The following is a 14,704-nucleotide window of genomic DNA, read 5'->3' as shown; positions in this document are numbered from 1 at the left end:
GCTGCCAATATGAGGGTAAGGGCCCATATACCTTTATTTGTGCTGTTCCTCTGATATTCCTCCTAGTAATATCTTAATAAATTGACAACTGGGTGTTCCTATTCTAATTGTTGGCAGATAGGTCCCTACACACTGCACTGTTGAAATTCTTCTGATCTCCGCTGTTAAACAGGGAATCCTGTCTTACAAGAATTGCCCATGAAATAGCAGAACACAAATTAGCAAGTACTGTACATTCATACCCTGTGTTTGGGGGAGGGGGGGGGGTGTTAGAGGGAGTCTACCTGAAGGAAAATCTGTATCACACTGATGACAGTATATTGTAGGGCTGCTTCTACACTTTCCAAAGGTGCTTTTCTAATTCTGCTTTGCAGGTCCATTTTAATGAAAATCATTCTTCTATAAATAAGCTGAAAATGGCTTTTTGGAGTGTTTCTTCTGCAGGAGCTTTGTTCTCTGATCTAGAGGATCAGAACGTCCACCCAGTTCCTCCCTGTCTTCCCCATTGCTTGAGCGACACCTCTAGAGGAGCAGGATGCCACCTCCAGACAGAGGCAGACAAAGTGGGAGATGGGGTCCTTGGCAAGTGTAGAAGCAGCACTGCAAGATACTGTGATTAGTTTTATACCACTCATGCTGACAGACTCCCTGATTGATAAAAAAATTTAAATACTGGTAAATGGCAATAACTAAAATCTTTTCATGTTAGTAAGTGAATGGCTCCCACCCATAGAGACCATATATGTGACAAATAAGAAACACCACCTACAGCACAATAGCCAATTTAGGTAGATTTACTATCAGGTTGTTTTTATATAGAGATATGCTCATTTCTGGTTTCCACAGCACTGGTACGTCTGCACCCTTTACCTTGGAATCTGACGCTAGGTTCACACTAGCGTTCTTCTTTCCGTTCTGTGCTTTCCGTCTTCTGCATGCCAGAAGACGGAAAGTACAGACCGGGTCCGGCCGTGAGCGGCGGTGAGCGTTTTATGTTCTCCACCGCGAAACCGGATTTTTTTAAATCAGGACACAGAGTACTGCATGTCCGACTCTGTGTCCGGATTATAAAACCCGGTTTCGCGGCGGAGAGCATAAAAAGCTCACCGCCGCTCACGGCCGGACATCTCTCTCACCCATTCAAATGAATGGGTGAGAGAGACTCCTGCAGGTTTCCGTCTCCTGCCTCTGTTTTAGGCAGGAAACGGAAACCTGCAGAACGGAGTTCACAACGCTGATGTGAACGAGCCCTTAAATGGTACTTATATACTTTTAGAGATTTTCCAGCTGAGGTGCAGTGGCCATTAAATCCCAAAGACCCTTGTTTCCACCGAGAGGTATGAAGTCATCCTAAAATGAACAAGTAGCTCACTAACAAAATGACCCGAGGGCTTGAAAAGGAAGCCATTTATTACTATTTCAAAAAAATATATACTGTATAATTTTTCTGAAAGCTATTATAGGATTATGAAAAAGGATGAATGTATCAGATAATGTAGCAAAAGCTAATGTTATACGTGCTAAATGTATTAGACTATAACATAAAGCAACTTAATGTAGAGATACATTGGGGGAGAGTTATCAATCTCTTCAGCAGTTTTCTTGTGCAGAGGGATTCTACCGTGGCACAGTTCACAATGTGCACCACAACCCCCACTCGTCACATTATGTGAATGCAGGTGGAGCAAGATGGGGGTAACTTGGTCTGAAATATTTATTATAACTCATAACTCAGTGTCAGGAGCAGAGTCGGGACCTCCACAGCCACAGGGCTGCCGGCCCTTCTCCACCTGCTTTCCCGGGTCCCTCACTTCCGGGTCTTGGGAGGCAGGCCGGAACCTGCTTTGTGCGGGAGTTGCCAGCCTCCTCCTGAGCCGGACTTCCGTTTTTTGACCCTATCAGAGGGCCGAAGCCTATGTAAGGTGGGCTCTGGCTCAGCCCTTCGCTGGCTGTTCAGTTGAACTAGTGTCCTGATAGTAAGCGGTTTCTTGTGTTTTGATTAACTGTGTTTCTGACTCCCTTACCTTGACCTCTGACCTTTCCTCCTGATTTTGTACTGTGCTTGCTCCCGTGTATGACCCCGGCTTGCCTCTAGATCTCCACTTCCTGAATTACCGTTTTGTTCTGACTGACCATTCCTATTACCGACTCGGCCTGCCTGACATTCCCATTGGATTACCTACTATACTGGGTTTCCCTTTTGGTGACAACCCTGGACCATACAATTACGCTTTACTCTCTGCTACCACTTTCTGACCACCCGCCTCAGCCTTCTGGATTCTAGGACCTAAACTGCTACCCGAAAACGTCTGCTGGTAAGAGATCTCAGGGTCTGGTTTATTGTGATTTGTGGTGCACTGTGCATTTGGCGTTTGTTGACCCGTATCGCTCTGCCCAGCAGTGCAACCAAGTCCATCCCCACCATCTGGGGCTCTGGTGAAAACCATTACGGGGTTGGAGTTGGAGTGGCCCGGGAGGTGTTGAAAACACAGGGCCATGTTTACCATTTAAGTCTGAGTATTTAGTACTGGTTCTCACCATTAGCTCAGATCTGCATCTGTTATCATAACACCCAAACATCAGTGTGTACAACAATAATGTGAACCTAGCAAAACTCTGATCCAAAATTTACACCATTTCGATGAATTTTGTTGCTTTTAAGCTCTAGCCCACTTTTCTGATAAGTCATACTCCCCTATCTAGCAAGTTGGAAAAATATTAACTCAAAGTAAATGTCCAACATTTATGCTAGTCTAGTTGTAACCACTATTGTAAATTTACCCCTATTAGTTTCTCCCAACATTTCTGTTTTTATACTTTAATATGGGAATGGGAAGCTTTTTGTCTCCCTTTCAGGAACATTTATGAAGCTGGAGTCCACAATCCTGGTGTAAAGACTAAAACCAGCTTAAAATAAGTTTATATATATGATACAGACTAAACTAGACTAGACAGTCTGAAGGGGTAGCAGAATTATTATCCAGCATCGGCCACTGTGATAAATGTTGAGCAGTTTAAGGCCATCTGGGCCAAGTTCACTCTGCCTACAAATTAGACAGAATTAGAAAATCTTGGCCAATGAGTAAATCAGTTTGTCTGAGATACAATTTATCTTCACTGACCGTATCAACTAAAATAATGATAAAACTAATGGTTTATTGACCAACACAAAATCTTCAGGCTCATCAACAGACGTGAACTAACACATTAATATAGCCAGTCCTTTTGTTGTTTAACAGTCTGAAATATTCTGAAAAACGTATACGTATGATTCTGGAATATGGCTGCGAGGATCTGTATTCAAACACCACAGTATTCGACTATATTCACACAACCAGAAACAGACACGAGTCCAACCCAAGAGAGAATGTCCTATTTTTTCAGAGATCATGGATACCATGTGGCTAAGAAACTCGGTTGTATTAAAAAGCCCTTTGGATGTAAGAGGGTTAGTGTTTCTCAAGTTAGAAAGGTGAACATTTGGTATGGACCCCAACTGTAAGAATGGGCACCATCATGTACAGATGGAAATGGATTAGAAAAATATATTTACAGAATCTGAGCAGATAAATATGTAAGATAAAGTATGAAAAGACAATTCCAGGCAAAAATGGATGAACTACCAACTCATAATGGCCCAGATTTACTAATAGACCATGTAAACTTAGGAAATGCTGGTGTTTTCCATATAGGTAAAATTGAAGCAGAAAGTCCATAGAGGAAATCTCTGCGGACCTTCAGTGAACAGCAGAGAAGGAAAAACCACAATGAGCTTCCGCAACAGTTTTTCCCACAGCACTTTTTGGCTGCAGCTCGCAAAGTTGGTCCTTAGCCTAAAAGGCGACAGTTAGAAAATGTCTGAAAATTAGAAATTTATACATATTAAAAGTTTTCAAATCTAATAAATTGGTACAATATGTGGTCAAGTTAAATATTAAGTAGTAAATTGAGAGTTTTCCCATTAGATCACAAAACAGCTTTGACTCCTGTGGGTAGACATGACCAGTCGCTAATTCCCAGTGGGCACCAAAGCAAGTATGTAACAGCAATATACAAACAAAAAAAGCAAAACGTATAATAGAATAATATTTTGTCAAAACAGAATTTCAATATTTATTCATGGAACAGCCTTAAAAGAGACTGTATCCAAATTTCTCTTCCAACCGTTCCAGTTGACTCTCAACGTTTGATAGAATTGTCCATCTGGTAGCAAGATGGCGAAGTATAATTCACAACCGTATACACATTTTCACTGGCCCATGGGCCCTGGGCTGTACACTATACACTACTCCAAACTATACTTGGCATGGTGCACAGTGATATTAGTATTGTGTGTGCCCCTATAGATGGCCATATATCCTCATTAGTTGCCAGCTAATGGAATAGAGGGAAATAAAATGGTGAAAGGGGACAGATCAGGCATGTCAAAATTCCACACACCAACATTTCTTCTTTTGCCTACTATCACCTGTCAATGAAGAGCTGGGACATCCCATTACGCTTATCTTAGTTGGTTGGTCCTGCTAAAATTGTCGGGTTTGGCCAACTTTTCTTCTATATGTATGGGCACCTTATTTCATAAAGCTCATGGCCAGTATCCCATGTTGTATGGTCTAGCACATTTTATGGCTTATCTGTTTGCACTTCTAGTTGACCAGGAAAGCAAATGCCCTATAAGACTGAGCTATAGCTAACCTACTTAGGTCATTCAACCAAAGACATAATTCATTAATTTGTAGGCAATAAATAGATACAACTCCTACCCAAGGACAGAACATCGGTCACTTTGACAGTGGACCTAAGTGCACTATTGGTGTTGGACATATTGTTATGGTATATGTAGTCTGTACTTTGTGGGACAAAAGACGTGAGCCTGTACATAGTGGTTATAAACATTCATTATAGTCCAGTAGAAAGGAACAGAAAAAGTAAAGAATTAGGAAATAAGAAACTAGGAACATTTTATAACTGGCTGTATTTTATATAGTCATGTACCCAGATTCTCCAACTAACTGCTGCCTGGAATCCCATCAAAAATACTCAAAATGTCAATTTAATTGCACAATGACCCAGAATTGAGTTCACTGGTTGTGACAGGATATGATAAAACTTCACTGGGTTGACAAATATATCTGCAGTACATGGGATGCTAGGTAAAGGTAGGTGTGTGAAGAATGAAGCTATTTTTTTTCGTTGTAGGTTGTAAATCTGCATATATAGTATCTTTGATCACATCAACTGGAACAGGCCATATGGTAAACTTGTTTAGGGCTTGACCATACATATTAGACAGTCGATTTTGGTTGGCCTGGCCTAGAAACTAATGCGTACAAGGATCTCCTGACTCTCCCCCAATGGAAAACATCAGAGAAGAGAAGGAACAGCTTACAACACACGTGATCCTTTAATACTTGAGGCGATAAGGCGTGGGGGGGGGGGGTCTTGTAGAGGCTTACTCCCCTTCTCCCCACTCAATGACACTTCTAAAATACAACCATCTTAGGTTCTTTCACAAGATCGTTTGCAAACTAGGTCGACCTCATTCAGGCAACAATGCCCTATCATTGGTCTGCTAAAATAATCACTCTTTGTTATACTTAACCTGATATAAGATTGATTTGCTTGAAATTGTCCGTTTAGATCCACTTTAGCTTGTGTGTGACTACCTTTAGACTATCTTACAGCTAAGCTGTGGTTACCGCTCACAATTATAACTAAATGGAGCAGAGATAATAAATACAGCCAACAATGAAGAACATAAAAAGCATCACCCATTGTGTAGCAGCCTAAATATAAAGGATACATTGCAGTTCTGTCTTGTACCAAGCTATAATTTGACACCCACACAGATGCATAGGGTCTTACTGAACCTCTAATTTTATATAAAGGGATGACATGCTCCATTGGGTATTCTCTCCTTGATGCGTTAATAGGTGAGACCATCTGCCAATGCCACCAAACCAAGCATCATATGGTAGTACACTCATAGATTGTAAGCTCTTGCGAGCAGGGCCCTCAGTCCCATTGTGTGAAATAACGTTCTTTGTTATGTATCTGTCTGTATTTGAACCCTACAAATTGTACAGCGCTGCAGAATATGTTGGCGCTATATAAATAAAATTTATTGTTATTATTATTATTAGTACACCATCTGTAGTATGAACCTGCAAAGGACTTCTGCCACTACATATTTGATCCCCAAAATCTTGTTCAATGGAAATTAGCAGCTTATATACGGTATGTAATGTCTAGTTGCTATATTTTACACCTCAAATGTAATTTCTTTACCTAAACTGAATGTCTAGTTTATCATAGACATCTGTCCTTTCAAGGCTGGATGGAAATTACATGTCTGAACACCATAGTCCACCAACAACGTATAGTTAAAGGATAAACAATTTTTGTCTAAGAATAAAATGTCAATTATATTTGAAAATGTAATCGAGTATCGCCCATAAACTTGATTTTTATGTTTCAAGGGCTAAAATTTTAGTATGGAGTCAGGAGTCCGATATATCTGTCGCCAACCTCACAACTACAGTGAAGAAACCAATAAACATAACTAGGAGAGGAGAAGGCCTACATGGACTATATTGGTCTCTGCGACTGTGATGTCATCGATTTCATGATTCTGATAAAAATCAGTTTTTAGTTTTTGAAATACCAAATCCATATTAGAATGAAGAAAAAAAATATTAAATCAAGAAATGTAACCAACTTCAAGGCGTGGTCAACAGTACCGAACCAGCCAGGGAAGGCCTTTCATAAAATGCCAACCTGGAAGGATTTTGTTGTACAACAATGTTGAGAGCATACAGAGAATGGCGTAAGGAAGGAAAACCATCTAGCAAAAGAATATCTGGTGAATGTAAACAAACGTAGAAGAAAAAGGATGTCATAGGGTCAGAGGGGGATGTCAAGAATTGTTCTGACAAACAGATGAATTGGAAACTTATACAACACTAGTGCATGTCCAAATGCACAACTCATAGGGGTACATGGCGAGGGGGGAGCACCGGAAAAAAAAGTTGGCGTAGGGGGCCACACAGTGACTCAGTGGTTAGCACTGCAACCTTGCAACGCTGGAGTCCTGGTGTTCAAATCGCAAAAAAAACATCTGCAAGGAGTTTGTATGTTCTCCCCGTGTTTGCATGGATTTCCATGCCATATTCCAAAGACATACTGATAGGAAAAAAATGTACATTGTGAGCTCTATGTGAGGCTCACAATCTACATTAAAAGAAAAAGAAAACTGGCAAAAAAAAAAAGGTAAAGATGATAAATAGCCCCATTATTCTCTAGCATGGATGGGCTATTACAGCAAATGACCAGGTCCAGTTTCAAGATGCCAATTGGCAAAAGAGAGCAAATATTTGATCACTGAGCAGTGAAAGAACATTGCCTAGTCACATAAATCTCATTTCTGTTGCATCAGACTTATGGAAGATCAGAAAGAATTAGGTGCAAGCAGCATGAATCAATTAACCCTTCCTTGTCAAATGTTCAAAGTGGTGGAGTAATGGCATGTAGTAGAATCTTTCCTTTTCACTCCAATACCTATGTATGCCACAATAAATACAGTTCTGAAGGCCAAAGGGTGACCAATGTGCTACAAGATGGCGTCTCTAAAGTGTCATTTAAGGTATATCATTATAGGACGTCACTTTGGACTGCACAACAAGAGACAGATTTGATTAAGCCTGGGAGGATCTAGGCCTGAGCACATCCCATGAGCCATACTGTCAGTGTGCCTTGTAACTTGGTACTGGCGCCTAATGTTTAAGTCTGATGATCAATGATCGCTCTTTTTACCCAATAACTAAATACTCCAACTGTCCTTGCTCCTATGGACTTCGATAATCTTCCCAACCCTCCAATGATACTATCTACCAATATGATCAGGATGACACCTGCTCAAAATAAAAAGTTGCAAATTCTAAGGCCTAATGCAGCATGATTTTAACAAATCTAAAATAGATAAATGAACTCCAAAGACAATTCTATGTAAAAACTCTGACCTTGAGTCCTCGAATGGCAGTGACACTCAATAATGACAAATTATATATATATATATATATATATATATATATATATATATATATATATATATAATCAACTATAACGCAAAATGAAATTTATCATCCCCTGAAGGAAGCCTATTTACAGAATGGTCACTTTCCATAAAATGTTTCTGTCATGGCACACTGTCTACAAAAGGAAGCCAAAATTACCAGGTTACCAATTATTACCACGCCAACTAACCCAGTGCAAGGTAAGAGTATGCAATGTTCTCCTAGACCGGTCTTATTATTACATGGGTGTAATATCCAATTCTCTGTTTTCATAGAGATGTGAGGGTTAAACTACCAGATGACCATAGACGGAAATTACAGGAGAGTCTTTATCATCACTTTAGACAGAAAATTCACTATTGATCCCAGATCATACAGTGTGAAATAAGTGGAAGCCATCAAAGCATCACTATGGTTCCTGACCTTCTACAGTCCTCATAAATTCTCTCCAAGCCCTACTGAGCGTGGGCTGCTATTACTGATATTAGGTAAGAAAAATGCTAATATCCTTGTAAATATGCCAAGTACATTCCGAATCCAGATGATTCTTGCAATTCACAACTAAAAAAAAAAAGAAAAAATCCACAATGACACTTGAAGTGTATAGACAAAAAACGAAATTGGCCTTTATTCAAAGCATGTATCCTCAAAACAGGAGGAAAGCATCTGGACGGTACAGATCTGTAGTATAATAAAGGCTCCTGGGTGAGCCAGCTAGTCTGTGCAATGGAGCAGAGCTAAGGCTCTCATTCACGCAATCTCACTAGCCATGTCCATGTTTAATCTCAGTGACATATAAAGACATACAGTACAAAGAGGCTCTTTTCTTACAGACCATGTGAGCATGACATGTTAGACCCTGCTGCAATCTCATTAGCATAGGTCATTTTAGGAGGGCCTGGGGGATATAATTCATTGACCGCTGTCAGCGGCATCTATAGAGCAGATACAGAGCACTATTTATGCACACATTCTCAGTGGCTATGCACGTCACATAAAATGAACATGGCACCCACATAGTAACAATGGCTGGCGTGCTGGAGGAAATGCTGGATGCAAAAAAAAAAAAAAAAGGAAAGGCTGGGCTCAGCATCCATGTGCTATATAGATAGAAACACCAAAACGTACCAAATATTCTGTTGTGAGAGCAGAGCCCTGACCTAAGGGCAGCGCACAATCGCCTGCCAGCCCTGCTATCTGGCTCATTGTCTCCCAGGCAGGCAAGCACTGGTCATGGAATGCAAACTACATTCTCTCCATAGGGAAAGTAAAGTGTCAGTGGCTGCCATTCACCTCCAGCCAGGAGGACTGCACAAGGCGCTGCTCCTAGTACATCAGCCCCAATAGCTCATTCCATGAAAAGCCAAGGTCTGCTGCCATACAAAGAGGGAGCAGAGTGCTCAGCCTCCATTCACGCTGCAGGCAGGCAGGCACACATAAAGGAAGGCATGCCTGCAGCAGTCACCCAGCCATGCACATGGATAGGGCACATCACATAGTAACTGCCCATATAGTGACAGATGCCACCAGGGTGATGCACACAGAACAATGCCTAGCACAAGTGATGGCTCCAGCAATGGCAGATGATGAGGATGAGCCAGTGAAGCTGCCCCTACATGAGGCGCTCCATACTGACGGATGCCATGTCTTACTTACCCTCAGCGCTGACAGGTCGATCTCGTCCAGGCTGCGGGCTGGGGAGTCGCTCGCCATATTTCCTCGTCTCGGCTATTCCTCGGCTTGCGCCCCTCTCTCAGCAGCAGCAGCAGGTTTGTGGTTCCAGCGGTCGGCTGTGCTTCCCTGAGCCGGGGAGGTGAGCGGCAGGAGGGGCGGCTCTATCAGCGGGGACGAGGGGGAGGATTGATGCAGGACATGCCGAGGCTGTGCCGGGAGGGCAGCTGTATGGACTGGAATAATGAGGCACATACACTGGAGGATGGAGGGAGCGCGGCTACAGGGCTACTGCTGAGAGCCGCCTGTCACTGCTTCCTGGGAGGACCCAGACACGGGAGGTGTGGCGGAGCCCGCGCTCACTGTGCACCACACACGGGTGTGATCGGGGGTGCTGGGCACACGGACACTCCCACAGCCCTCCAGGTACCAGTGGAGATGCCCGGACCCCTAATGGAGAGCCTGTCACCATAGCCACCTCTGTAACGGAAGACCTCTACAAGGAGGGGGTGTACAAGCTGACACCCACCTCCACTGATCAGCCATAACATTAAAACCACCTGCCTTATAGTGGGCATTGCCAGGTTAGACAGCCTTATATGCAGCAGGGTGTTCTGTTCTGTGTGTCCTGTCACTGTGGGATAGATGGCATGTGCCAGCTCCATGAGCACATGGATGATATCAGTGCGCCGCCTGTGCGTCTACGGCCTCCTCTACTTCTCTTACACTAGGTTCACACCTGCCTTCTGGTTTCCGGCCTTTGGTTCTTCTTGGGGACACAAAAGATAGAAACCCTATCCGATTAAAAAGCAGTTACATCTGGAAACCCACGGACCCCATAGACTGTAATAGGGTGCGCCGGGTTTTCAGCAGAGAGAAAAGTCCGCCATGCAGGACTTTCCTCCCCACCAATTATAAGCAGAATGTGGGACGGAGTCTTAGGGTTGGTTCACACTAGCGCTTGTATTCCGTCCGCAAGGAGTCCGCACGAAGACCCCCTCGAACGGAATACCAACGCTAATGCAAGCGCTGTGCAGTTAAGCACATGGAGCCCATAGACTATAATGGGCTCCGTGTGCTTGCCACGCACTGCCCGCACAATTCATTCGTGCGGAAAATGCACGACAAGCACAAGGAGCCCATGCTAGTCTATGGGTCTCCATGCGGACTCCTTGCAGACGGAATACAAGCGCTAGTGTGAACCAACCCTTAAACGGAGACTCAAACGCTAGTGTGAACCTGCTGAGGTATCGGACCTGTCCTGGGTTTTGAACCAGACCCACACCCTATATCCGGGCAAAGTATATAGATAGTCACTCAAAATGTTATGTAGATTTTAAAGGTGACCTGTCACATACGAGCCATCTGATCACCTGATACAGGTGCTGCTGTCAATGGTCAACTCATTCTGCTCACCCTTCACTCAGGCTGCAAATTGAGCGTAAACCACACCCCAACACAATCCATGAACCCCAAATACACGCCAACACTGAGTTGACACGCTCAGGGTTCAGTGTTGTAAATAAAAGAAAAATAGCAAATGCCATGCAAGCAAAAAGGTAATGCATGTGACAGTCTTACTTCTCTAATCCCACTACCAGCACCCAAGTCCATATAAACCTTGGCAGCGGATACTACTGGATGGCATCCGGCTACCTCTGTCACAAGCAACGTCTTTCCAGAAATAATATCCTCAAATTCTATCATTTCTGGCCGTACTAGAGAACAACTTGCACTTGAGTCTCTTAATCCCTTAGTGACTTTACCCACCACTAACTTGACAGGCTTAGTGGAAACTTCACCTAGGCTGTGTTCACACAAGTGTTTGAACTATGTTCAGGGTTTCCATCTCATTAGCTGCTTGAAAAAAAAGTTCTTCAAGCAGGACTTTTCTTTGCACATTTTTTGGGTCGAAACCCGATGGACCCCATTTTAGTCTATGGGGTCTGATGATTCCGGCAGATAACCGCTTTTTAAGCGGATTTGCTTTCCGTTTTTTGGGTCCCCAGGCAAACACGGAAAACAGAACACTAGTGTGAACAGCGTCACATACAGGTGTCTCTCAAATAGTAAGGCACAAACACACTTCAAAAAGGTAATAGGTTCCTAGAGAAACATAAAGTAACTTTACCAAAGGGTTCAGTGTTGTATAAAAAAGAAAAATAACAAGTGACACAAAAGCAAACAATCTTAAGATTATTTTCATATCTTTTCTTAATACTTAAAATCCTTCTTGTTCCATGGATTTTAGAGGTTCTTTTCTGATGGCATTAGACATATCCAGCTTTCTTGATGCCCCAAAAGATGTATTGGTTTCTTATGGCTTCTGCTTAGCCACACCTCCCTGCCAGGGTTCCCCCTATTCCTCCTTCTTGGAAAGATGGGGAATGAGCTGTCCCATCTCAATTCAGCACAGCTGTGTACCTTGCAGACCTTTTGAAGTTAAGATGAAATTCCTGATACAACCCTGTGAAGGATCTTGCCTTACCAAGCGGCTTGGCACACCTGCGATCACTTTTCTTAACCTTCCACTCATGTCCCGTGAGCGTCGGAGTTCATAGGATAATATGAAACAAGCTTTGTAAATTTTATATATTTACTAACCCAAGTGGGTCAGTACCAGTCACTAACATACACAGAGTATACATCAATGGATCGTCAAGCAAATACAGGTAATAGCACAATACAATACATAACATAAAAATGGGAATAAAAATATAGAAAAAACTAATTTCAGAACAAATCTATAATCTGATTCACTGAAGCCTAACTCCTAGGCCTCAGGGCACGTGCTTAAGTCAGTCATAGAACATGTGTCCTCTACATGCTGTCCAGGAAGAAGAACTCTTAGGCCTCACTGCTATGCCTCAGGGCACTGGTTTAAGTCCACAGCATGACATGCCTCACATCTTTCAGGATCAGAGAGCGCGTCTTTCCCCAGGTGAGACCATATCACTCTCCCAGTCTCCTCCCTGAGGGATGTCACTAAAAGGGGAGGTCCTGCCCTCCATCTTGAAACCAAATAACTATGAAAAGTCATAATTCCTTTCCAGATAACTGTAGTGTCAGGCAAGGGGTCTGATAGAGTTCGTGGCGAGACCCCCATCGTGTAGGCACCAAGGATGACACCTCAATCCCCTTAGGGTATTGAGTTCAGCGTCTGAACCTTTTTCCTGCGCCCAACAGTAACATGTCTGGATTTGAACTGTGCGCCTTTGTCTTGTGCACCTGAGGAATTTATCGGTGTGATTGTAGCATGTCCTCCTAGGGAAATATTATCGTGGAACCTGGGGTTTGATTACAAACCAGAAATACCACATTCACTTTGAAATACCACTTTGAGCAAAGTACATTACAGTTTAACCCGAACAGGAGACATTCAGTGAAGCTACAAAAGCAGCAATCACTAGAGTAGGAGCTAGAGTAGCAATCTTGGCCTTATTTTAAATCCAGTAGATACCATTGGTTGAAGTGGGCTGCATATACTTGCAGCTTTCACTTCAACCAGTGTGCATGGGAATACGTGCACCTGCAGACAGAAAATAGTGATTCCTTATTCTCTTGTCACTATGACTTCAAATACCCCCAGGGGAGGTGGTACCATAGACCTTGTTCATCATATTACCACCCCCATACCAATTAGAGAGCATACTTGCCATTTAACCCCTTAGATGTCGCAGTCAATGCTGACTGCAGATCCTAAGTGGTTATGCAGAAAAAGTAAATGTAGATATAATATTAATTTAAAAAAAACACAATTAGTTTTGCCACATCTATAGCAACCCCTAAAATAAAATGAATACAGTATTTATTGTACATGATTTATTGTTCCACAGCTCTACTCCACATTCCATAGATACCAGGATCTGTCCACAATTCGTTTGGATTAATGAAAACCAATTACTTTATTAGAAAAATAAAATATAATAAAATAATTGTTTTAACTTAATCTAATCCTGGTGTCTAAGGAATGAGGAGCAGCAGTGTGTAACTATCGTATTGTTTCATATACCTTTCAGTTTGTAACATCCCTACAGCAGGTAGCGGTCAGGTTTGCAACTCCTGTCTATTCTATTTATGATCCTCTGGACTATGGTTCATTGCTATGTTGGCTACATGATTTTGGAATGGGCTTTATTTGATGACACCTCTAATATTTCTAACATGCATATACAGCACCCTGTGTTCTTTATCCTAACCAGGGCCGCACCTCTAATGAGGCGAGGTGAGGTGGCACCTTCAGAGGGGGCGGCAGCCGCGGAAATTTGACTTTTATTTATTTATTTTTTTTACTTTTTTCCCCCTTAACTAGCCCAGGACAGGCCGTTCAGAAAACAAACTGAGCGACCCTGTCCTGGGCTGTTTTAGACCTCTGTGTCTCAGCGCAGGCGGCATCACACCTCCTGCGCTGAGACGCAGATGTATTAGTGCCAGGAGAAGAGGAGGAAGCAGTGGCAAGGTAGGTAAGTAAATACTTTTTTTTAATAGGCTGCTACCTGCTGGGGATACTATTTATCTACCTCCCTGGGCCTGCTTATGGCTGCCCCCCGCTTCCCCTTCTGCTATAGGACATGGGGGGGGCTATGAGCAGGCACAGACTACGAACCCCAACTACCCCTGTTATTACACTCAGGGGTCTTTTCAGGTGAGGGAACATAGTAAACACTGTTACTCACCTCGCATTGATCCGGTGTTACTCCTAGCAGGCTTTGGGCCTGTATGGTAATGTCCCAGACCACGTAATGTCTGGAACATTACAATAAAGGCCCGAAGCCTGTGCTAGGAGTAACATCGGATCCCGGAGAGGTAAGTAACAGTGTTTATTATGTTCTATCACCCCTGTGTCTCTGATTATACTCCGGGGTCTGAAAAGACCCCAGAGTATAATAATAGTTCATGAATGGACCACTATCGGGCAAAATAGAGTTGGGTGGACAACTGTGGGGCATACTAGTTGGGTG

The 14,704-nt window shown here is 42.8% G+C and overlaps 1 protein-coding gene across 9 annotated transcripts in view; it reads right to left on the bottom strand.

The window, feature by feature from the left end:
* The window catches only part of TNIK (TRAF2 and NCK interacting kinase), a 222,501-nt gene extending 212,449 nt beyond the window's left edge, over positions 1-10,052 (bottom strand). For all 9 annotated transcript variants that reach the window (XM_075268688.1, XM_075268680.1, XM_075268682.1 and 6 more), the window contains exon 1: positions 9,729-10,052. In XM_075268688.1, the coding sequence (XP_075124789.1) occupies positions 9,729-9,785 (57 nt within the window). In that variant the 5' untranslated portion in view covers positions 9,786-10,052. The remainder of the gene's footprint in view (positions 1-9,728) is intronic.
* Between the last annotated feature and the right edge of the window lie 4,652 nt (positions 10,053-14,704).

The sequence above is a fragment of the Leptodactylus fuscus genome, chromosome 3, assembly GCF_031893055.1.
Source record: "Leptodactylus fuscus isolate aLepFus1 chromosome 3, aLepFus1.hap2, whole genome shotgun sequence".
Lineage (NCBI taxonomy): Eukaryota > Metazoa > Chordata > Amphibia > Anura > Leptodactylidae > Leptodactylus > Leptodactylus fuscus.
Note: the sequence above shows the minus strand (reverse complement) of the source record. Positions and strands in the feature narration are given on the sequence as shown.